Source organism: Scomber scombrus, chromosome 1 (genome assembly GCF_963691925.1).
Source record: "Scomber scombrus chromosome 1, fScoSco1.1, whole genome shotgun sequence".
Lineage (NCBI taxonomy): Eukaryota > Metazoa > Chordata > Actinopteri > Scombriformes > Scombridae > Scomber > Scomber scombrus.
The window spans coordinates 21539179-21565036 of NC_084970.1; the positions used below are offsets into that span (position 1 = coordinate 21539179).

Below are 25858 nucleotides of genomic sequence, written 5' to 3' on the forward strand. Positions count from 1 at the left end.
GAAGATAACACATTTTGTTGAGACTGTCATACAGTGTTCTGTCTGTCTTTTCTAAGGCTGGAGTTTGTGGTATTTAGCAATTTTCTGGTATGTGTCTCTTTTTTATGATGAACTTTATCTGCACTTGGCATTGGACCGCATCCCCTTTGCCACACTAGAAAAATGCATCTTGCTTGATTGAGTTCAATAAACGCTGTCAGTGGTGTCATGTGGTTTAATAAAGCTGTGATTATCAGGGTGTTGACACACATTGCTAATTGGTAATATGTTTTTGTAAATTTGATTTATACTATTTTCTTGTGGTATTTCCATTAATGTGTTCAGTCTGTATGTGAGTGACATTAGGTACCACACCCTTTCCTTATTACATTGGCCCTCCTCATCTTAATCACTTAAAAATGAAACGGCACTACATAACAAAATTATACATTCCTATTTTACCTCTAACTTTTCAATGTTAACTTAGCTGTTAATATAGAGAAGCAGTGGTAAATTATGTTCACATTCTCTGACCAACATAAAAATAGATCCTTTAATATAAGGAGCTTTACTGTAGGTGTTTACACCTGCACATACAGTATATTAGTTCTGGAGACCCTCACACTGTGACTCACTCTTCTGGCCATTACTTTATTGTTTGATGGCTCACCCTGCCTAAAGTACAGTATAACCTCACTACAAATCACCCTACCAACTGAGTCAAACACCTGCCAGCCTTTTGTGAATTAAACAAATTTATGACCATGCACTGATGTCATTTGCGTACAAGATGTTTTATTGGCTCGCTGTAAGTGACGTGCGCATTCTGATTGGCTAGCAGTTTGAGGTATAATATTTGACTGACCAATCGAGAATGATCAAGTGCTGACTCTGTTCATACAGTAATTTGTGGAACATATATAAATCTCTGTTCTATGGGAGTGTTCAGCAGATTCTCGAGTGAGTCTTCAATTCAACACATATCATTTAATTCTTCATTGCAAGAACTATCATCTTTCGGTGAGTAGACAAAATACTGCTTGTTTTTATAATTACTCTTTAGTTGATGGTACCAATTATGTTAGTTTTCATTTTAAGAAGTGTCAGATATAATGCTGCAGTTTTTTGAGAAGGTGAGGACTGGGAAGACTGAATACTCCCTTATACTGGTGGAAACTGGTTGCTTATCTGGGGAGATGTTGCTGATGGTGTCATACTATCTATGGCAGACTGCAGCTAATTCTGCTAATGGACAGAGGTGCTGTTATGGTTGCTGGCAAAGCTTCCCTTTTCAGTATATAACCAATAACTCTTCTATGTGCGTCTGTAACTTCAGCGGCTCTAACAATGAGGGAGTACAAGAGTGAGATAGAGAGAGATGATTCAATCAGCTTTGAATGCATTAACGAGGCAGTGTACATTAAAAAAATGTTTAATGACATTAGATTGTTGTAGACACAGATAATGCATTTAAAGATATTTCCTTGCAGCAGTCGTTATGATCTTGTGTGGGATTCTCTTTTTTTTCTCTTTTTCATAGGGAATCATGATCATGCTGAAACTCTGGACTCTTCTTCTTGCCTATGGGCTGATTATTTGTCAGATGTACATCTCACAGGCAGCTCCATCCAGGTGAGACCTTGAGCATTATTTAAGTATATAATATTTCTAATTTGTAAAACAAAACAAAAAACCCAAAACAATTATGTTGTGTGTCTGAAAAGGTTTTTGCATTTAACATGATTTCTAAAGAGTCCAGTAACTAATCAAATGTATTAATTTAATAACTTAATTTCCTCATAAGTCAAAGAGTTTTTTGTATTCTGAGACCTTTTACTGTAGTATTTATCTTGAAAATATGACAATAAATGCTGTTTTGAACCAATGTTGTGGCACAACCAAAGAGATCTATTTTATTTAATGTGATTTAATGTATTTTTAGAAATAGCAAGGATGCCTTGACAGATGGAGTCACACTATCCAGTGACGATGCTCAAAGGTTACTCAGAGCTATCAAGGAGTTTATGCAGATAACTTCAGATGAGCAAGAGCAACAAACAGCTGATGGAAACAAGTATGGCTTTTACCATTTTAGTTATCATCTTACTATAGTGTACTCTATCTATCTATCTATCTATCTATCTATCTATCTATCTATCTATCTATCTATCTATCTATCTATCTATCTATCTATCTATCTATCTATCTATGTAATTTTACTTTCAGTTAAGCACAATGTAACACACTGTTGTTTACAAGCCCAACAGCTCGAGGTTTGGTTTTTTAGTATTCATCAAGGTATATATCGTGGTGAAAATTGTGTGACTCTATTATGTTTTAATCCCATAATGCATGGATTGCAGTCATGCATTAATTCATTCATCTGTTCATTCAGCATTAAATTAATGTGGAGTGTACAGAAAACAAAGAGCATGAAATCAAATGTGAGAAAACATGCATGATCGACTTTATTACAGAAAATGAAACCGAATAATAGCATGAAAACTCAACTACAATATTTTGGTTGTCAACATAGCTTCATATGCCAGCTGGATCTGTTAGCATGTCTTTTAAATGCTAAATTTGTTTTATTCTGTATGTGCATGACATTTTAGAAAAAAACGCCATGCATGTAAATATTTATATTTATCGGCATGCCATCATTGCTGTAAGCCTGTTTCTGCATGTTTTTCTCCATCTCTAACAGCCCAGATAGACCCATGTCCAAGCGCTGCACTGGCTTAAGCACCTGTGTGCTGGGCAAACTCTCCCAGGATATTCACAAACTACAAACTTATCCCCGCACTGATGTTGGAGCAGGGACACCTGGCAAGAAAAGAAGTCTATCTGAGCAATTGGAAAGATACAGCAACTCATACAATTAAAACTCCATTCTTCTTCTTTCTTAATTATCATTTGCTTGTTCATTTAGTGCTATCCATACACGAGACTGCTGATGCACGTGGACTGTTTGTCAGACTAACTTCGTTAGTTTTCCATTGTCAGAATCTTCTTTTTGACAGAGTTCAAAACTTCATAACATGTTTAAATTAACTGAAATTGTATTCATCTAAAAACTGTATTACTTAGGCAGTTCTGTGTGATATTCATATTTGTTAGCACTCATTACAATAAAATATAAGTTAAGCTAAAAAAACATTTTAAAGTTGAATTATTCTTCTCCTACATTAACATATTTTTTACACGGATATCCTTTAATTCATTCAAGTTTTATTCTATACATTACTAATAAAACAAAAAATGAAAAAAGACTAAGGTAAGCATGTAATTTATTGTCGATGATGTAAGACATTATATTGTAGAGAGTCTATCAACAGGTGTCTGATTTGATCTTGAATATCATAATGAACTGTGATAACAATTTTTCCCCCTCTTACAAGCAATGCAACAGCACAGAAGAGGGCATGCAACACAGCCACCTGTGTAACCCACCGCTTGGCTGACTTCCTGAGTCGATCGGGAGGACTGGGACACAGCAATTTTGTTCCCACCAATGTGGGTGCCCAGGCATTTGGCAGAAGGAAGCGACACGGTCCTCTGTGAGCACAAGAATAGAAACATGGTACACATAGCACTCTGTACTTTTACATCAGCATTACTGTTGGTTTAAACAAGTGACTATAGTTTAGAGATCAAAATAATGGTTTAAAAATTACATCACAGGGTTTTGAAACCAAGCTTGCAATTTATGATTGTAGTTTAAGCAAGGAAGTCTTTTACATAATCATATACACATCATCAATGATATTCTCTGAACCTAGTATTCTCAAATATGCTGAGTGCCATGTGATCAATTAACTGATCAACACCTGCTGTGCAAAGTTAAGAAACTAGTATTTTGCTACTTTGGCACCACCCAGTCAAGTACGTTTATATTTGTATAGCCCAGTATAAATCTCAAATTTGCCTCAGGGGCCTTTACAATCTGTACAGCAATACAACATCTTCTGTCCTTGTACGCTCAAATTGGAAAAGGAACAACTTTAACAGGGAAGAGACCACAGGAAGAGCAACAGAGGAGGGCTCCCTATTCCAGGATGGACAGACATGCAATGCAGATGCTGTGTGTGCAGAATAGACCAGATGAAAAAAACTGTACTGCATAAAATTACATCATGGAAAACAGCATAAAGAAATTATAGATGAATTGAACCTACAAGTACATTTATAATTCCATGTTTTGTAAAGACTGGACTTTGCATTCACAATTTAAGGTTTATTTGTTAAATACCTATTACACATTGATAAAACCTGATTGGTCCATAGTAACAGTAACATTAACATTACAGAAAATCCTTGGTTAAAGATGTGTCCCTTTGGAGACAGCTACAGTGTGAATATTATAACTGTCAAACGATCAAATAAGGCAAAATGCCCCAGGAAAACCTTCACAAGCCATAACACAATGTGAAACACAAAACAAATGTTAACCCATGTTTTGTTCTCTTCTCTCTTTGGTTTTGTAGGACCGAGTGCCTCTTTTAAGTGACAAAACTACATCGTCATCCATCTACGAACACTTGGAAACAACTGCATCATTTAGAAAAAATATCCTTCACACATATGGACTGATGTCTTGCTTTCAGACTGCCAGACAGTTGCCAGTATCCATTGTTAACCTGTGCTTGAAAACAGAAAAATAACTAGTATGGGCATTTCGGTCATAATGGCCCGGTCAAGTGAGAAGATATCTCCATTGTAACCAGAGTTGAGGATGGATTATTTTCTTTATCTTGGCCTGTAGCTCAACTGCACTTCTGACCTGTGTCAGCAGTATAGTGCGTGTCTTTTTCTGTACATCTGCAACAAAACCTCCAACGAATGTAGCTGTCTTGTACCTTGATGTAAAACATGTCATTATAGTGCACAATGCAAATGTGGAAAATGTATTTATGATTCCACATATTGTAATAATTGTGAACTGAAAGCAGGAATAAATTGTATTTTAGGTACATGAGGCTGTCATGGCTTACTGTATTTTTGTGTGTATGAGAGCATTACGCCATATTCAACTTTATAGGAACAATTCATTTTGAGAAGATGCACAAATTGTGGCAGTAAAGGCATGGTATATTACATATTCACTTTTCTGTTGTCATGGAAAAAGAGGGAACTCGTTACATGTAATACACATACATAATCGGAGCATCTCCACACTTTACAAAATTAAAACATTTTTACGCATTATAACTGGTATTTGACACTTTGTTATATGATACAATGGTAGTTACACAGTATTTCTGACATTTAAAACATTTGCATTCTATCATGCAACAATTGGCTTATTTTGCACACCAGTGATTAAAATAAGACACTGCTTTTTCACTGGGAAGGCAGCTGCATTCATGAATACGTTTTGGGATATGTGTCTTTACAGCAACATTACATTACAGCAGCATTACGTAATTATTGTTTCTGGTTATGTTTAATGTTGTTATCTAAGTAAAAGTCTGTTATAAATGCTGCCAGTTGTTTTGGGTGTTGTTTTACACAGATCCAACTTTGATCAGGATTGGGCCATTTCCCTATTTCACGAAATCTCAAACCATTGGACACTTAGGGATGCATTTTTCAGTATGACTAATTCTATGTTGACCACTTGAAATTCTACACTATGTCTTGCCACCAAGTGAGGGGGGAAAAATTATTCATCCACTCTGGGTTGATGCAAGTTTTGAAAACACAACTATCCCTATCTCCATAAGACTATAGCCACACCAAGCAAAACAACAAAAATAATGCCAATGCCAAAGACAACAAACAAAAGGGAGTGAATACAAACTCCATTCTACTATGACCAAAACCTTTTCAAACTTCAGTCACACTTGGATCAAGTAGGCAATACATATTTGCCTGATCTTAACCATACTGCCTTATGGGAGCTTGGCTGGAACTTACCTTAGTTGCAACTTACCCATGTGCACACATTTTAAATAATAGACATCAATTATGTATTCAAATTAATGAATTGGTAACATGTGATATTACTGAATATTACCTTTTACAAAGTAAATCTACCCATTAAGAACTTTCATTGTTTATTTTGCAACACTTTACACACCAGCAGGTGCGTATAAGTTGCCAAATTTGGCCATCAAGTGAAGTGAACAATAAATACTGACACAACATGAGCATCACACTTCAAGAGGAAAGAAAACAGAAAAAAACATATTTGAGTTTCTTTTACCCCTTTTCCGCTGAGCTGGAGCTAGAGCTTGCTGGGAGCTGGTGCTACAGCGAGTACTCAGTTGGTGTTAACCCGAGCAACTCTTACGAACCTGTTGTGTTTCTACCGGCAAGGAGCTGGCAAGGAGCCACGCGATTACGTCACTGTATAACGTAGCCAGCGTGCGCCTTTGAAGCACTTCCATGATTCACCAGTGAGAGGCAACAACATGCCGCAAGGCATCTAGCCCGCCGGAAACGAGGAAGAAGAAAACAAAGAAGGAGAAGAAGAAAACAAAAGACAACAAAGAAGGAGGAGAAGGCGACGAAGATGGAGGAAATTGCGGCTGCGATGCAAGTGCTGTTCATGTGTTTGCAAGCCTACATAGAAATACAGGAACGGTGTCGCGCCAAAAAGTGATCGTCTGCCAGAATCTGATTTCTGGCCGCGGGAGCACGCACAGCAGTCCGTTGAGCGGTAGCGCTAAAACGGTCATAATATGCATTTACATACAACTGTACGTCCGCAATTATAAATTAGACTATAATGAATGTGATTTATGGGTGTGTGTTCAGTAAAGAAATTATCACTTTTGCAATGATCCTCGTGACTCTGCGTTGTTTTTTATGTGATCTGGGCCCTACGTAGTATTTGATTCCCATGTTGGGATGTGTTTTATATCTAATATTATTGTTTATGCCTACTATTTGGAGACAAGACTATAAAAGACATGATTTATGGGAGGGTTACATACGCCTATAAAATAACGAACAGTTTTCACCTGCCAAAAATTGATTAAAGGCCAAATACAGTTACTGAAAGTTGACTTCTGCCTAAATATGACTTGATCTCATTCATAAGCTTCATAATATAAACACTAGAGCTCACAGGACAGTTTGGAACTCTTTTAAAGGACCATTATAACACAAAATAAGGCATTTTCACCTGCAAAAAATTGATTGGAGGCCAAATACAGTTACTGAAAGGTTATTTCTGCCTAAATATGACTTTATCTCATTCTTGAGTCCTGCTCACATAACCACGCCCCCAGTCCGCTGATGTAATCGGGTCTTGCTTTAGACCAGCAAAGACTTGGTGCTCGCTCTGGCTCCCGTTCTGAGGCTCGGGCCTGGAGCTTTGGCGGTAGAAAAGCAAAGAGCAGGTGCTTAGTCAAGCTCTAGCTCCCAGCAAGCTCTAGCTCCAGCTCAGTGGAAAAGGGGTATTTGAGCTTTGTTAGAAGATATACAGTGCCTATAAAAAGTATTCACCCCCTTGGATGTTTTCCCCTTTTATTGCTTTTATAAATTGAATCATGGTCAATATAATTTGGGTTAAAAAAAATAATTTACCAAATACAACTATTTAATGTCAAAGTGAAAACAGATTTCTACAAAGTAATGCCAATTAATTAAAAATATATAATGTAAAATAGGTGATTGCATACATATTCACCCCCTTTAAAATGACTGACCCAATTCAATAGAGGTCCAGCCTATTCTTGCTAGTATTCTCACAAATAGTGAAATAGGGATCACCTGAGTGCAGTGAATGTGTCTCAAGTGATTTTAGTACACCTGTGTTACTGTTTACTGTTAGCGTTAGTGTCTCTGCTCTCTACTCCGCTAACTTTTATATATTCTACTTTTATTAATTGTACACTTAAGCATACGCTTGTTTGGTTTAAAGCGCTTCTTGCTTTTCCGATCTCTTAAAACCCACAGTTTTAAACTTCTGTTGCTTTAGCTCTATTGTTAGCTCCACAGCTAATCTTGGTTAGTGGTTAGCCATGGCTTCTCTCCCCTCTTCTCACTCTTCTGCTCTATCTTGCTCGGTGTGTCACATGTTTAGCTACTCCTCTGCCTCATTTGACGGTAATGATACTTGTACTAAGTGTAGTCTGTTTGCAGTTTTGGAGGCGAGGCTTAGTGAGTTAGAAACGCGGCTCCGCACCAAGGATAGCCAGTTAGCTCCAGTTATTAGCCAGGCCCCAGTAACCGGTGCGAGCCGTCCTGCAGCCAGTGTTAGCATAACTGCTAATCCCCCGGTAGTTCTCAAGCAGCTGGGAAACCAGGGCAGGTGGGTGACTAATCGAAGGAAGCATAGCCCCAAACAGAAGCCCACGGTTCACCACCAACCACTTCATGTTTCAAACAGATTATCCCCACTCAGCAACACACCTGCTGAGGAACAGACTCTGATCATTGGTAGCTCCATAGTCAGAAACGTGAAATTAGCGACACCAGGGACCATAGTCAAATGTATTCCTGGGGCCAGAGCGGGCGACATAGAGTCAACTTTAAAACTGCTGGCTAAGGATAAACATAGATACAGTAAGATTATCATTCATGCTGGTGGAAATGACACCCGATTACGCCAATCGGAGGTCACTAAAATTAATGTTGAGTCGGTGTGTACATTTGCTAAAACAATGTCGGACTCCGTAGTTTTCTCTGGGCCCCTGCCTAATTTGATCAGTGATGACATGTATAGCCGCATGTCATCATTTAACCGCTGGTTGTCGAGGTGGTGTCCAGATAATGATGTGGGCTTCGTTGATAATTGGCAAACTTTTTGGGGAAGACCTGGTCTGATTAGGAGAGACGGCATACATCCCACTTTGGACGGAGCTGCTCTCATATCTAGAAATATGGCCGAATTCATTGACCCAAATCCATGACAACCCAGAGTCCAGACCAGGAGACAGAGCTGCAAGTCTTACACGCTTCTCTGTGCTTCCACTAGAGCAGTTACCCACCCAATTACATATAGAGACTGTGTCTGTCCCCCGACCTCCTAAACCAATTAAAACAGCTTTTAATAGAAGAGCGATACATAAAAACCTGACCAAAATTAATACCACTCCAGTAATGGACCATCAAAATAAGAGAGTTAAATGTGGACTCTTAAACACTAGATCTCTCTCCTCTAAAGGTGTATTAATCAATGATATAATATCAGATCATCATATTGACTTATTCTGTCTTACTGAAACCTGGCTGCGTCAGGATGAATATGTCAGTCTAAATGAATCCACTCCTCCCAGTCATATCAATACCCACATCCCTCGAGACACTGGCCGAGGAGGTGGAGTTGCAGCCATTTTTAACTCAGACCTAAAAATCAACCCTAGACCTAAACTTAATTATAAATCATTTGAAAGTCTTGTTCTCAGCCTTTCTCACCCAGCCTGGAAAACTTTACAGCCTGTCTTATTTGTTGTAATCTACCGTCCTCCTGGCCCGTACGCCCAATTTTTATCTGACTTCTCAGAGCTTTTATCAAATTTAGTCCTTAGCACTGATAAGATAATTATAGTAGGTGACTTTAACATTCATGTGGATGTTGAGAATGATAGCCTTAACACTGCATTTATTGCATTATTAGATTCAATTGGCTTCTCTCAAAATGTGAATGAGCCAACTCACTGTTATAACCACACCCTCGACCTTGTTCTGACATATGGTATTGAGGTTGAACATTTAATAGTTTTCCCTCATAATCCTTCTTTATCAGACCACTACTTAATAACATTTGAATTTGGACTATACACCACTGGACAGACATGTTCTTACTAGATGTCTGTCTGATGGTGCTGTCACTAAATTTAAAGAAAAAATTCCATCAATGTTGAGCTCAATGCCATGTATCAATACAACAGAGATGACTTATTCTGATTTCAGTCCCCCCCAGATTGACTGTATTGTTGATAGCGCTGCAGACTTACTGAGAACAACTCTGGACTCCATCGCTCCTTTAAAAAAGAAGATAATTAAACAACAGAAAACAGCTCCTTGGTATAATTCCCAAACTCGACAATTAAAACAAATTTTACGAAAACTAGAAAGAATATGGCGCTCCACTAAATCAGAAGAATCTCACCTAACCTGGCAAGACAGTCTTAAAACATATAAGAAGGCCCTCCGTAACACCAGAGCTGCCTACTACTCATCACTAATAGAGGAGAATAAAAATAGTCCAAGGTTTCTTTTCAGTACTTTGGCTAAACTGACAAAGAGTCATAACACTACTGATCCATGTATTCCTTTAACTCTCAGTAGTGATGACTTCATGAGTTTCTTTAATGACAAAATCTTAACTATTAGGGATACAATTAATCACCTCTTGCCCTCAATAAGCACTGATTCATCCTCTAACATAGGAAACTCAGAAACTGCTGTTAAACCTGATATTTATTTAGACTGTTTCTCTCCAGTCGACCTTATAGAATTAACCTCAATGATCACTTCCTCTAAACCATGAACCTGTCTCTTAGACCCGATTCCAACTAGGCTGCTTAAGGAAGTCCTTCCCTCTGTTAGTACTTCCTTATTAAATATGATCAATCTGTCTTTAGTGACAGGATATGTACCACAGTCTTTTAAAGTAGCTGTCATTAAACCACTTCTTAAGAAGCCTACTCTTGATTCAGAGGTTCTAGCTAACTATAGGCCCATATCGAACCTCCCCTTTCTCTCTAAGATCCTCGAGAAAGCAGTTGTTAATCAGCTGTGTAACTTTCTAAATAATAATAGCTTATTTGAGGATTTTCAGTCTGGATTCAGAGCTCATCATAGCACAGAAACTGCACTGGTAAAAGTTACAAATGACCTCCTAACTTCATCAGACAATGGACTTCTCTCTGTCCTCGTCCTGTTAGATCTTAGTGCTGCCTTCGATACTATTGATCATCAAATCCTGTTAAAGAGACTTGAACATTTAATTGGTATTAAAGGAACAGCATTAAATTGGTTTAAATCCTATCTGTCAGATAGATTTCAGTTTGTAAATGTCAATGATAAATCCTCCATGCAAACAAAAGTAAAACACGGTGTTCCTCAGGGTTCAGTGCTTGGACCAATACTATTCTCCTTATATATGCTTCCTTTAGGAAATATTATTCGGAAACACTCAATACATTTTCATTGTTATGCAGATGACACTCAATTATATCTATCAATAAAGCCTAATGAAATCAACCAGTTAACTAAACTACAAACATGCATCAAGGACATAAAGGCCTGGATGACCTGTAACTTCCTGCTGTTAAACTCAGAAAAAACTGAAGTTATTGTGCTTGGCCCTAAACACCTTAGAAACACATTATCCAATGATATAACTACTCTGGATGGCATTACTTTGGCCTCCAGTACTACTGTAAGGAACCTAGGAGTTATATTTGACCAGGATCTGTCCTTTAATTCCCACATAAAACAAATTTCAAGGTCTGCCTATTTTCATCTGCGTAATATTTCAAAAATCAGACATATTCTGTCTCAAAATGATGCTGAAAAACTAATCCATGCATTTGTTACTTCTAGGCTGGATTATTGTAATTCATTATTATCAGGCTGCCCTAACAAGTCTCTAAAGACTCTCCAACTGGTCCAGAATGCAGCTGCACGCGTTCTGACAAAAACTAGAAAGAGAGATCACATTACTCCAATTTTAGCTTCACTGCATTGGCTTCCCATAAAATCAAGAATAGAATTTAAAATCCTTCTCCTCACTTTTAAAGCTCTTACTGGTCAGGCTCCATCATACCTTAAAGAGCTCATAGTACCTTATGTACCTACCAGAACACTGCGCTCCCAGAACGCAGGCCTACTTGTGGTACCTAGTATCTCTAAAAGTAGAATGGGAGGCAGAGCCTTCAGTTTTCTGGCTCCTCTCCTGTGGAACCATCTCCCAGATTCGGTCCGGAGGGCAGACACCCTCTCTACTTTTAAGAGTAGGCTTAAAACTGTCCTTTTTGATAGAGCTTATAGTTAGCAAGCTCCTAGTTTATGCTGCTATAGGCTTAGACTGCCGGGGGACTCCTACCTCCATGATGCACTGAGCTCCTCTCTCCTCCTCTCTCTCTCTCTATCCATCCATCTATATCCAATAACATTCATGTACTATTAATGCATTCAGTAACCTACACTTCTTCCCCCGGAGTTGTTTGTGCTTTCTCATCTCACAGGCAATCTGGGCCTGTAGACGTCCGGATGACAGATTCCAGTCTCGGACCTTCTAGCTTCAATGTTTATTTTCAATGTGCTACTCTCTCTCTCTCCTATTCTTCCTCTCTCTACCCTCTACCCCAACCGGTCGAGGCAGATGGCCGCCCACTTTGAGCCTGGTTCTGCCTGAGGTTTCTTCCTGTTAAAAGGGAGTTTTTTCTTGCCATTGTCGCTAAATGCTTGCTCATGTGGGAATGTTGGGTCTCTTTAAAATTAAAACTTGAAGAGTACGGTTTAGAACCTGCTCTATGTGTAAAGTGCCTTGAGATAACTTTGTTGTGATTTGGCGCTATACAAATAAAGATTGATTGATTGATTGATTGATGTGTCTGGAAGGTCCAGTCACTGGTTAATCAGTATTACTGCTACAATTACACCATGAAGACAAAAGAACACGCCAAGAAACTCCAAGAAAAGGTAATTGAAAAGTATAAGTGAGGGGATGGATACAAAAAAAATTCCAGTCACTGGACATCCCCTGGAGTTCAGTTAAATCCATCATTAAGAAATGGAAGGAGTATGGCACATGTGTAAATCTGCCTAGAGCAGGCTATCCTCACAAACTGAGTGACCGTGCAAGAAGGAGACTGGTGAGGGAGGCACTGCAAATCACCACAAACACACCATCCCCACCGTGAAGCATGGTGGTGGCAGCATCATGGGGGTGAATATTTATGCAATCACTTATTTTACATTATATATTTTTAGTTAATTGATATTACTTTGTAGAAAACTGTTTTCACTTTGACATTAAAGAGTAGTTTTTTGTAAATTATTTTAAAAAAGAGCCAAATTATATTGACCATGATTCAATTTGTAAAAGCAATAAAAGGGGAAAACATCCAAGGGGGTGAATACTTTTTATAAGCACTGTATACAAGTACCAGATGATTAAATGTTACTATAAAGTGCAGCAGTAGGTAGATACCTCTTTAGCACAGAATATGGAAATACAACCCCATAAACACATTTCAGCTTATCAGAAAGACTAGTAATATTTATTTTTCAGCTAAAAAACAACTTCTTGTAAACAACTTTAATAAAATAATCACAAACATGCCAGGGTGACTAAAGGTTGATACAAAACAAATAAACAGTTCAATAAATATCTTGAAGATTATAGTGGCTATACGTTTTAACAGATTTTTAGTTTGTATATTCAGATATTGAATTAATGTATTGTTTGATATAGACAGTCAGCTGTCATATTCAGGGAATCCAAACATAATTTTTTCTGTAAATAATAAGAAAAAAAAGAAAAAAAAAAGACTAGTAATAATGTTATTGAGACAATGCCATTTGTGTTAGCAGTTGCTAGGAGCCAATGAAACAAAGGATAGGTGGGTCAGGGGGTGGGGCTTCAACTCTTAGTTGCACCAATCAAACCCAAGCACTCCTTACCTGGCAAACGCCATGGCGAAAAAACCTTTGTTGGTAATTTAATTGAACATGGTAAATGCCTGTGGAGTGAGTTGAACGGAATAAGAAACAATTATTACATTTCTTAACACCCACAAACGGCTAACAACGACATTAGCATGTCGCTGCTAGATGAGCCAATGAATAAACTTAAGGTTATGGATATAACCCCGGTTCTCTGATTAGCATGAGTGAGTGTCTTACTATGTGAACGCCTCCTGCGTGACGTCATCAGAAGCACAAATAACATTGCGCCAGCCCCAATTGGCTGGCATCAGTGACGTCTATGTCAGGAGGGGATGGGACCCTCCTCCTATTTATTAGGCTGACATAGCGGCACTCGTCATTCAAAACAAGCTCACCTCTTCCTCGCTTCCATAGCAAGGAGGGTGGTCTGGTGAGACACTCACTCATGCTAATCAGAGAACCGGGGTTATATCTATAACCTTAAGTTCTCTTTCATAGCATTCGTTTCGTGTCTCACTATGGGAAAAAATATTGACTCCCGGATTGCCAGACATGCCTGTAACGAAGACAACTGTCCCCAGCGGCACTTCACCGGGAAGGAGCCACGTTCCAGGAAGAGCCTGCACTGAGGACCGAATGTGCAAGAGTTGGAACTGTGACATCCAACCTATAAAACCTAGCAAACGTGTGGGGCAAGGCCCACATCTCTTGAATAGAAACTCCTTTAAAAAGAGCCCACGAAGTCGCTAGACCTCTAGTGGAATGCGCACGTAGGCCAGCCGGAGGCTGGAGACCCTTGCTAGTGTATGCCAGGGCAATAGCCCCTACAATCCAATGGGAAAGATGCTGTTTGGAGACAGGCTTTCCCACATGTGGTTTCACCCACGACACAAACAACTGATCACCTCCTCTGAAACTCTGGGTCCTGTCCAAGTAAATTCGCAGTGCACGAACCAGACATAGAGTATGCAACCCCTGATGCTTCTCAAAGGAGAAAGGCGGGGGATAGAAAGCGGCCAGTTCCATAGGGGAGCATGACCCTGACACTTTTGGAATAAAAGCTGGGTTAGGCTGCATATTGACCTTAGTAGCCCCTGAGGAAAAATGCATACATGTCTGATGCACAGAAAACGCATGGATCTCACCAATGCGCTTAGCTGAGGCCAAAGCGAGCAACAAGGCCGTCTTCAAGGACAACATTTTCAGTTCCACTTGCTCCAGGGGTTCGAAGGGCGAACAGGAAAGAGCATCTATCACAGTGGGAAGATCCCACGGTGGAGCCAGTGGCCTAGACGTAGGCAATTTACGGCGTGCCCCCTTCATAAATTGGCTGACTAAAGGGTGTTGACCCACCGTCTTTCCGTCAAAACCAACATGGCAGGCTGAAATAGCTGCCAGGTACACCTTGACAGTCGAAAAAGCCTTACCCTTCTCAATAAGGTCCTGTAAGAATGACAGAATCACAGTTACAGAACACTGAAAAGGGATAGCTTGTAACGCCAAGCACCAGCTCTCAAACATACGCCACTTATACTCATACAGCGTCCTCGTTGACGAAGCTCTGGCGCACTGAATAGTATTAATAACATTGAGAGGAAGTCCAACCATATTCAAATTGAACCGCTCACGGGCCAAGCCCATAGAGCTAGCCTCTCTGGGTGGGGATGGAATATCTTCCCCTGTGCCTGAGACAGCAAGTCTCTGCGAAGTGGCAGTGGCCACGGCGGGCCGGCCAGGAGTCTCTGCCAGCCAATGCTTTCCCGGCCAACGTGGAGCTACCAGGATCATAGACCGACCCCCTTCCCTCACTCTGGTCAGAGTTGGGGGAATGAGAGCTACCAGGGGAAATGCATAAAGGAGGGTCTTCGGCCACTTGAACAGGGGACACTGAGCATTCTCCACTGATGCGTAAAAAGTCCACGGTTGCCTGACCGAACCGTGACCAAATCTGTTTCACCACTTCAGGGTGAAGTTTCCATTCCGCATAGAGCGGATTGCCCCTGGACAACAGGTCCGCCCCATAGTTCAGAACGCCCGGTACATGAGTTGTCCTGAGAGACTGCAGGTGCACACTGCTCCAAACTATCAGTCTGTGTGCCAGTGTGTGTAACTGGGCAGACCTCAGCCCCCCCTGTCTGTTGATGTAAGCCACAACGGTGGAATTGTATGTCCTCACTAACACGTGATGACCTCTCAACCAAGGAAGGAAATGCTTCAGAGCCAGGTGAACAGCCAGCAGCTCCAGACAATTTATGTGAGAAGAACGCATGTGAGGGTCCCATCTCCCTTTCGCTGTTCTCCCCTCGTGCGTGGCACCCCAAGCCCATCAGAGAAGCATCTGTGGTGATCACTCTCCTGGCTAGGATGGATCCCATAGTAACCCCCTGAGTCAGAAAACCTGGACTCTTCCACTGGCGCAGCGCCAGCGAGCAGTCCGTGGAAACCCTCACCCGACGGTGACCGTCGCGGTGGGGGTCCAGACCCAGAGAAGCCACCCAGCGCTGAATGCCCTTCATATATAAACGTCCGAGTCGTATGGCCACCACAGAGGAGGCCATCAGAGCCAGCAGCCTCTGGCATTGTTTGAGGGTAACCATGTTGCCCCTGCGAAACAGTGTTGGAGTTGCCTGCATAGTCTCCACTCTGTCCTGGGAGATAACTGCCTTGGCTTGGAGAGAATCCAGAGTGAGCCCTATGAAAGTAATGCGTTGCGCAGGATTCATAATGCTCTTTTCCACATTTATCTGAAAACCCAGGTTCACCAGGTGTCGAGTGAGAGCATCTGTGACGCGCCACCTCCTGACGGGAGGAAGCTGCCACTAGCCAGTCGTCTATGTATGTGGCCACTCGAATGCCCCCCTCCCTGAGCGGGGCTACTGCCGCCTCTGTGCATTTTACAAACACTCTTGGGCTCAGTGACAGGCCAAATGGCAGAACCATAAACTTGTAGGCTATCCCCTGGAAAGAAAAACGCAGATATTTCCGGTGTGGGGGATATATTGGAATGTCGCCTGCACGCACGAAGCGCAGCAGAGAAGCGTGTGTCAACATCCTGAATTTGTATTTCCTTAGATAATGGTTTCGGGCACGGAGGTCCAAAATGGCTCTCATCCCCCTCCCCCCTTCTTTGGGACTAGGAAATACCTCGAGTAGAAACCGCTGTGGGACTCCTCGTGAGGGACAACTCTGATAGCTCTTTTTCTTCTCAGAGTGGAAATTTCTTCCAGGAGAATATTGGCAGACTCGCTTCGAGCATGAGAGTATATTATTTCTCTGAACTGTGGTAGAGCGATATTGAATTGAAGCCTGTAGCCCTTCTCTATCGTTCTCAACACCCATTTCGACTGAGTGCAGGCGGCCCAGCCTTCCCTGTGCAGAGAGAGGGGGCTGACGGGCCACTCTGTCAAAGCTGGTGGGTTGGCGCCCTCTTGTGGTTGGGGCGCGCAACACGTACCGTCCATGTGCTCCGCCGCCACCGGCATGGGGCATAGAAGGCATGGGCTGTCTGCGTTGTCACAGCTGTGGGGATGTTGTACCCTACAGCCTGTGTTATGACAGACATTATTGATTTGTTTTCCAACATCTTTTAATTTGTATGTTTTTATGCATGACAGCGTCCTTGGCGGTCTGCCTGGATACGCGTTTCGGAACATTTTTATTACAGAATGCATGAACAAAGTGCTTGTTTGACAACACTGAAGACACTGATTGTGTTTCACTTTGGTGGGCACCGGAACATGAACGTCTGCCCGATTTCTGCACCCTGTGTGTGTTGTGCCCTTAAACAGGGAAAATAGTGAGGGAAGAGGGATGAAGAAACACACTCTGCTCTTGCCTTCACTCGTCTGTATTGAGTCTTAATTATATACAGTACAACCAAATTCACACATTTTCCCAGTATGAATACACTCAGTCTCAGGACCACAGTTTCCACAACTAAGTTATCCTCTATGGTTTTCTAAATAATGTAAATTATATTTTTAACCAGCATAGACTGCAACTTACATGAAATACATTTACCTTTTTAACTTATGTCTTTTAGCTGACACATGAACTGACTTTTTACAGTAATAAAATAACATTTTTAAGCATCTTACAGAAAATATCTCTGTGACAAGCTCAAATGCAGAAAATGGCGGAACAACAGTCAGGTGCTAAAGCGAGACAATAACAGTAGCTAGCTTACACGTTGACGGAGTTAGCCAGAAACTCTTTGACAACATAAAAGTACAAAATTCACCTCTTTCTCTCACAATGAACAACAATGACAAAATAACAATTATCAACAACGTGTGTCACTAGATTTATAGTGCTTTGTGTACGGTAATTACCTTAAACAGGGAAAATTGTGAGGGAAGAGGGATGAAGAAACACACACTCTGCTCTTGCCTTCACTCGTCTGTATTGAGTGAGGAAGAGTAGCGCGATTCTCCCTACTGAAGCCCTGATGCATTACCAGGGTTTGAGTTAGGTGGGAGCTGAGCTCCCATAAAGAGAGGTCTGGCTCCCATGAAAGCAGCACACTCAAACATCTGTGGGGTCTCTGAAAATACAACAGTATAGCCTAAAATTTCAATTATAAATAAAGCTATTTTCCCTAAAACATATAGAGTAATATTAACATAAAATATAAATAGCTTCACATGACGAGGAGGAGTAATAACAGTAGCCTAAACATGTAGTAAAAGCATCGTGAGTGCGGTGCGGCTGCACTACACCACCAAGCCACTATGCGTGCAAAACTATCAATTCGAGCGCTAACGTCACCACCGTTAATCCGAAGAAGACATTTGAACTTGTTATTTTGAAAAAAAAGAAATAAATGTGAAGACGAGTCTATTCTCTACCAGTGTACCATGCCACCGAAAAAAAGAGGCCGCTTACAACGCCGTCATGCTCTGACTGGTCCCGTTTCGGTTTTACGTCAAAAAAGCCAAACATAGCTCCAGATAGAAATATAGCACAGACGTCTGCTAGCCCTACTGCGCCTGTAGTGGATGCTAGCTCTACCGCTACATCTAGTGGTGGTGCCACAGACGCTGAATGTGAGATTGATGATGATGAGAACATGGAAACAGAAAAGGGTGACGTGACTGGGACTGGGACTGATACAACAGAGGGGCGGCCGGAGAACTGGGGACTCAAACAGTGGCGATGGTGGAAAGAAAACTATCCCTGGCTGTTTACAGGCAAGGGTGGTCTTGGGTGCACTGCCTGTAAGGCAGCAAAGACACTCTTGCTAACTGAGAAAAAGGCAGGCTTAAATCTGTCGGACGCCTGGATCAATGGGACAGTGAGTAGCCCTGTCCAAAAACAGTTGCGCAAAAAAATCTGGATCCACCGCGACAGTGCTGCTCACAAACGAGCTATGGAGATAGCAGACCTAAAAAACAAAGAAGTGATCCCAACAAAAGTTGTAGAATTAAACGCGTCTGTATTAAATGTGACAGCCAGCTCATTCAGGGCAGCCTATACTGTCGCCAAAGAAAGATTGCCATACACGAAATTAAACCCTATCATGAAACTCAATGAGCTCAATGGTGCTTCAGTTGGTCCTGCTCACCGATCTGACTACTCCTGTGCCACCATCGTGGGGCATATTGCAGATGATATGAAGAAGAAGTTAATTTCTCACATTAAGTCACTTGATTCTCGTGTCAGCGTGACACTGGATGAAAGCACTATTCATGGGCGTGCATACATTATTATATATTTGAGGTGCGATGTAACAGGGAGAGGGGATATGGACAATATCTTCTTTCAAATAGTGGAATTGGACCAGTAGACATGTTCCGAAGCCATTTACAATGCACTGCTCAGTAGTCTCAAGGGAGCTGGAATGGATATGGAATTCCTTCAGAAGAACTTGTTAAGTGTTGCTACAGATGGGGCTGCGGTTTTGACAGGGAGACAGACCATACCGGATACAAAGATTGAAGAAGGATTTCCCCCAACTTCAGGCTATGCATTGCCTTGCACATCGTTTGGAGTTAGCTGTCAATGATTCTCTGAAAATTGTGGCTGGGTGTAATCATTTTGAATTTTTCATCTCTAAGCTATATCCTCTTTACCACCAGTCTACAAAAAATGCAATGGAGCTCGAGCAAGCTGCCGCGGAATTGAACATGAGGATTCTTAAAATCGCATTTTGTACCATTAGATGGGTGAGTAGCAGTTTCCAGACTATTAAAGCCAGTGAAGATGACAAGCGCTCCAGCACAGAGAGGGCCAAGTACTCTGGTTTACTAAAGCATCTCACATCCACTGGATTCCTCACTGATATAGCTACCATGAAAGACGTGTTACGTGAACTACAAGAGCTCTCCCTGAAATTGCAAAGACGGGACACATCTCTTGGTAATGCCAGCAGATATATTCCCCAAACAATCGAAGTGCTGTCGGCTATGAAAGAATGAGGGGGGAAAACAGAATTGAAAGTCCAAACAAGCGCAACCAGTGCCCAGCTCAAAGGCGTTGCGCTTATCAAGACGCAGCCTAAAATAAATAAGCCCCAGTTCTACCAGGCAATTCTTGCCAATCTCAACAAACGCCTTCCTGAGAATGATCTAGTGATCATGTTGAAGCCCATGGATCAGCACTTCTGGCCCAAAGAGAGAGCTGACCTTGTTCTCTTTGGAGATTGTGAGGTCGGGATGCTCGCAAAACTAGTCGGAGAGTCGGCTCCTGATGCGGTCAGTGAGTTCAGAGACTGGAAGTTACAGGGGCATCATCAGGGGGAAACAATGAAGAGACTTGTTATTGCAAGTAATACTTTTCTCCTGACATCTGCGGAGTGTGAAAGGGGTTTTTCGGCATGCAATGACACCAATGACCAAACCAGAAACAGACTACATGCCACGAGCCTAAATGCGCTGCTGTTTGTGGATCTAAATGGACCCCCTTATAGAAATTTGATCCAATGCCATACGTACAGTCATGGCTTAAGAGAGAACATAGGACGTCAGCATCGTGGGTCCCTGGACCTGGACCACAACCTGTTGTAAACAGACCAGTTTGGTGTATTTTCTCTGCATGATTAAGGTAATGGCTTTTACTTTGTTCAAGTAGCCAAATCATTCTCCCGTTGTTTAAAGTGTGTTGCCTGGGCTAGGCTGTAGCCACAATATTTTCAATAAAAAGATCCGTTTGTATGCATATCAATAGGCCTGCGTGTCTCTGTGTACGAGCGCAATATTGGTAGCATGACATATCCATAATGCGCATACAATGCTTCATGCTCTTAAGGCTATTGTCACGGCCACTGGCCAAGGTGCTGAAGTGGACCACAAGCAGACAGATACGTCAACAAAAATACTTCAGTTTATTGAAAACAGAATTCATAAATAAACAGGCTCCAAAGAGCATAGGGAAAAAAGGGCAAAACTAAGAACTAGACTGGGGGCAAAAAAAGAGTCCAAGAGAGCTAAAAAATACGCGGTCACATATGGGCTCCCACAAAGATGGAATCATAACTTGAACCCTGGGCATTACCAATAGATCGACGCATAATCAACCCAGAAAAAGAACACACATTACCTATTTGTATTATTTACACTCTGGCTGCATATTCTCCACAGTAATAACCTTAGCGACATAGCTGAAATAACAATGAAATTATGCGTTAAGACAGTGGAACACAATGCATAACTCTGAAAAGGAATAAAATTATGTTTCTGAAAATTCAAATTATTTTTAAATTCTTAACTACCACATGTGGAACAGGTCCCGTCGAACTTGCTCTGGAACGGAGCAGAGAGGGGATGGAGAAGCCCGCAAAGGGGGGAAACAGGGAGAGGTTATCAGACCGGCCATTTCTTTTTCCTCACGATCACGGTGCCTGGAGGAGGAGGCGGCGGCGCAGTTTGAAGTCTGGGCTGAGGAGATTGCTTCCTGGACCACGGGTTCTTGGGACCTCTGGGAGCCTGCCTGCACTTTAGATATCTTCGGGATCCTGAAAGCGGGGGCCGGGGGCGTATGATGGCTGGCGTTGCGCCGTGGAAGTGGCGAATTGAGCCCTCCTCGGCAGGCAAAGTTTCAGCGCCTCGTCATCTCTCTTTTTCTCCTCAAATCTCTTCTGCATGGAGGTGACGGCCACACCGAAGACACCATGAGGGACGACCGGGGTATCGAAGAGCTCCTCTTTCTCCTTGGTCGACAGGTTGGTGAGCCCGAGCCAGCGTGCCCTCTCCTGAAGAACCATGAGACCCATGGCTCTCCCTGTAGCTTGGATGGCCACTTTGTGGAGACGCAGGACGTGGTCCGTTATACCGCAGATTTCTTCCCACAGGGTGGTATCTGGTTTGGCGGTCATGTCCTCTTCTAGTTCAGCCTGGTAGGCCGTCAGAATAGAAGAAGCATTGAGGGCTCTTGCCGACAGAGCCGCTGCTTTGTAGCACTTATCGGTAAGGCTAGACTGGAAGCGGTCTGTCTTTGAGGGGAGAGAGGGAGCCGAAGAAGACATGGAAGCCTTCGGGTGGAGGTGAGTCGCTACCAGTGGCTCTATGGATGGCATCTGGCAGACACCGTGGGTCTCCATCCCCTCGCAATCCAACAGGGAGCTACCCATGATGGGGTGTCTCTCGCTGTATGGCCTCTCTTTCCAGGTCACGGCTATCTCGTGGAGTAGCTCCGGAAAAATGGGCAACAGCTGCTTCCCTGTCTTCTTTGCTTTGGGCAGTTTCTTGCCGTCGAAGCGCGATTTTACAACCTCTGCTTGGGCGACGGGCCATGGGATGGCGAGCCTGCTTGCCACGCGCTTGCACATGTCTTGCATGTCAAGATCCAGAGGAGACGCCGGTGGGGACTGGATACCTCCGTCCGCAGCGAGCTTTGCAGCCCCGCGGGCGTTAGCCAGGAAGATGGATTCTTCATCTTCGTCGTCAGACAATAGGAGCTCCGAGTCGGTGACTCGTCTCCGTAATCTTCCGCACCTCCTTCTAGGATGGCAGCAGGGAAACGCTTGCATCCTTCCTCCATTTCCTGAGACAGGAAAACGGTGGTCAAGAGCTGGGGGTCTGCATCCGCCCAGCTCGGTCCAGGTGAAGCGGTCACACCCCCGGACAGGTCTGCTTCTCCCTGCGGTGCAGCTGCTCAACACATCAGCGGATCTCCTCCCGACAAGCTGACTTGGCGGGCCAGTCGTTGGCGGAGAAGCTTACGCGGGAAGGCAGCACAGTGGATACACTCGTCGGTGGACCTTAAGGCAGCCTGAGCGTGGGGTAAGCCCAGACATGCCGCACACACGGGGTGAGTGTCCCAGCCAGATATCGTATTGCCACAGGGACAAAGCTTCAGGGTTTTCCCTACTTCACTGGGGTTGTTAGCCGTAGCCATGGTCAGCTAATGGGCTATACCTGCAAGTTAGAGGATGTACTGAACAGCTTGTGCAGCTACCAGGTGAGCAGTTGGATAAATATTGCTATTTCCTACTGCTAGCTTATGAGGAGAAAGTATTGCTACTTCCCCGGAGGTATTGCTACCTGTTGCTAACGCTAACATCCCAATAGGTATTGCTACCAGTCGGTATTGCCAACGTTAGCTATTAGCAAAAGTATTGCTACTTCGATTAGGAAAATATTGCTATTTTTTGTACAACCGTACAATTGGGAATGAAGCGCCCGGCGACCGAGTTGTGCACCCGAGTCAGTGGACAGTTTAGCTTTGCACCCTAGCACAGTTGTCAACAGGCTTCTGTGAGAAGCGAGAAGAGGTTTTTGAATGACGAGTGCCGCTATCAGTGTTGCCAACTCCTCAGTAAGGAAAGTAGCTATTGGCTGTCCTAAAAGTCGCTAAATGACGTCATCGCCTAATTTGCATAATTGGCCATTGGCCATAATTGTAATGGACGCTGTAGGAGAGAGGAATAAGGTCTTGGGAGAGAGAAAAAGTGAGTTAAAAAAAAACCTAAATATGTTTAGAACTACAAATGAACTTTCTTATGTTGATTATTGGTTTGTTTTTTAAATTTAAATAAATTTTGTTCTGTATTGTTAAATGTTAGAATATCAAAAAAAAACTGTAATGCTGTGTGGAATTGCGCAATTCATTTGCAGTCTGGACACTGAGTGGTGTGGGTCTCCTCTCTGCTCTGACTGCAGCTGGGTCCGCTGCGCGAGGCTACTGTGAACCTGACTGCCTGTGAGTGCTTTGGGACGGGGGAGGGGCTCACGGCAGCACCCGCTACTCGTTGAGGACAGTAACTGCAGAGCGATACGTGCTCTCCCTTCAGAGTCTCCAAAACAACAGAAAAGTCTCCAATAACACCACAAAAAGTCGCTAGATTTGTCGCTAGTCGCTTTTGAGGAAAAAAGTCGCTAAGAGGGTTTGGAAAGTCGCCAGATTTAGCGAGAAAGTCGCCAAGTTGGCAACACTGGCCGCTATGTCAGCCTAATATATACGAGGAGGGTCCCGTCCCCTCCTGGCATAGACGTCACTGATGCCAGCCAATTGGGGCTGGCGTAATGTTATTTGTGCTTCTGATGAGGTCACGCAGGAGGCGTTCCCATAGTGAGACACGAAACTAATGCTATGAAAGAGAACCGATAGGACTAACACCTGATACTAGCCAAAAGCTAACGATGACATTAGCATATCGCTGCCGAATGAAACAAACTGCGTTTTTCTCTGGTTTTGGCAAATTTGGATGTAGAACTTACCATCTGATGGACAGCAATGATAAAGTGGAGAAGGACGGCGACTATCACAGGACTACCGCTCTTGTACAATCATTACTGTCATGACACTGGACCTTTGGAGACACTGGTAGCACTGGCGCTTACATGGCCTTAATTAAGGTTACCCGTGAGGGAGTGACATTCAAAGTCTTTTGTTGTTTTTTTTTACACTTTGCATTAGCCTGTCTAAGGTTAATATACTGAACTATATATTGTTTTTTTGCTATCAAGAAATTGTGTGTATGTTCTTGGCATTTGTAAAATTATGACTTGGTTTGATAATCATTGATCAGAGTTGCTGTTTGACCAGGCCAGGGTTGTATGACAGTCAGTAAATTGTTTTTCAATCATTCATTGAGAGGAAGGGTTAGGGTTAGGATAAGGTAAGTGGGTATGAGCCAGGACCCCACATCTGAGGATGTCATCTTGGGGCTTTTGGGATTTTTTCCGACACTTAATAGAGCAAACAACTGATCGATTAATCAATAATGAAAATAATCGTTAGTTGAGTACTAATCCATACAACAGTCAACTTGCTACACCTTGCATCACATACTTGTTAGAGGTAGAGCTGAAAAGATATCACAAGAAGGGAATGTGCACAGTACATGCAAGTGTATGTACATTGAAAACCACTGTTTAACCTTTGTTCCTACTGACCTAAAGATTATTTGTTCAGGTTTTCAAGATCATGTCAGTTTACTTCATCACAGCCACACATATTTAAGGGCATTACTTTGTGTTAAACATTTGAATGGTATAGTTCGGTATTGTGTGTTTGCAGAACAAAACTCCTTCGGAGTATCCACCATCACTGAAACTTTTCACTCTGATGGTAAAATAAATGGACAACAAAAATACGTCCAGAGTTTTGATCTTTATCAGAAACATCAATGATATTGAATCCTCCAGCACTTTCTTTCTGTTATAGCCACAGTTAGTCCGACCTTGTTCTGCACAACAAAGGATATCCCCAGGAACCATTTGTAATAGACCCTACAGCCCCATTGGGTATTATTATGATATCTGTAGAGTTCCTGTGTAGCAGACCCTGAACTTCATGGCTGCTAGTCATCCCTAATTGACAAGCTTGTTCCACCAGTTGTTTGTCTTAATCATATTAGTGTGTGTCTTTAGGGAGCGCTTGTTTTTTTTAAATGTGGAATATCAGCAACGAGGGATTATTACAACAATAGTAATTACAGCACAGTACAAACTGCCATTTAATCTGTTTTTTTTCCTGAACAATAAATAATTCTTAATGGATGTTGTCAAAAATTAGCTGAATTTGTAAGTTGTTTCGGTGAATATATTATATATATTAAGTCAGTAGTATTGATTAACAGAACATTTATGCACAGTGTTTGGTTGTTGGACATTACATTTATTAATGTCTTAATTTAGTATTTATTGACAACAACACTGTCATTGATGTAATCATTTTAAAACTGGCCCTGGCAGTATCATCAGATTGTAGACTTTTAGTTTCAGGCCAGGCACATATTGAGCTTTGTTTCATTGACAGATGAAGGTAGTAGAAGGAAGCTTGAATAGTTTCCAGCCTCTAGCCTATCAGTCTCTTCTTCTTTTCTCTCTTTTCTTTTAGTTGTTGTGTGCTGTGTGATTGTTGT

At 42.1% G+C, this 25858-nt stretch overlaps 1 protein-coding gene and 1 pseudogene across 1 annotated transcript; one reads left to right on the plus strand and one right to left on the minus strand.

The window, feature by feature from the left end:
* Positions 1-1506: 1506 nt before the first annotated feature.
* calca (calcitonin/calcitonin-related polypeptide, alpha) lies at positions 1507-3543 on the plus strand. The gene is made up of 3 exons (XM_062417284.1): positions 1507-1611; positions 1922-2053; positions 3381-3543. Exons 1-3 carry the CDS (start codon positions 1526-1528, stop codon positions 3541-3543), a joined length of 381 nt encoding a protein of 126 aa, XP_062273268.1. The 5' UTR covers positions 1507-1525.
* A 10599-nt stretch (positions 3544-14142) lies between these two features.
* LOC133991105 (uncharacterized) lies at positions 14143-17036 on the minus strand (annotated as a pseudogene).
* Between the last annotated feature and the right edge of the window lie 8822 nt (positions 17037-25858).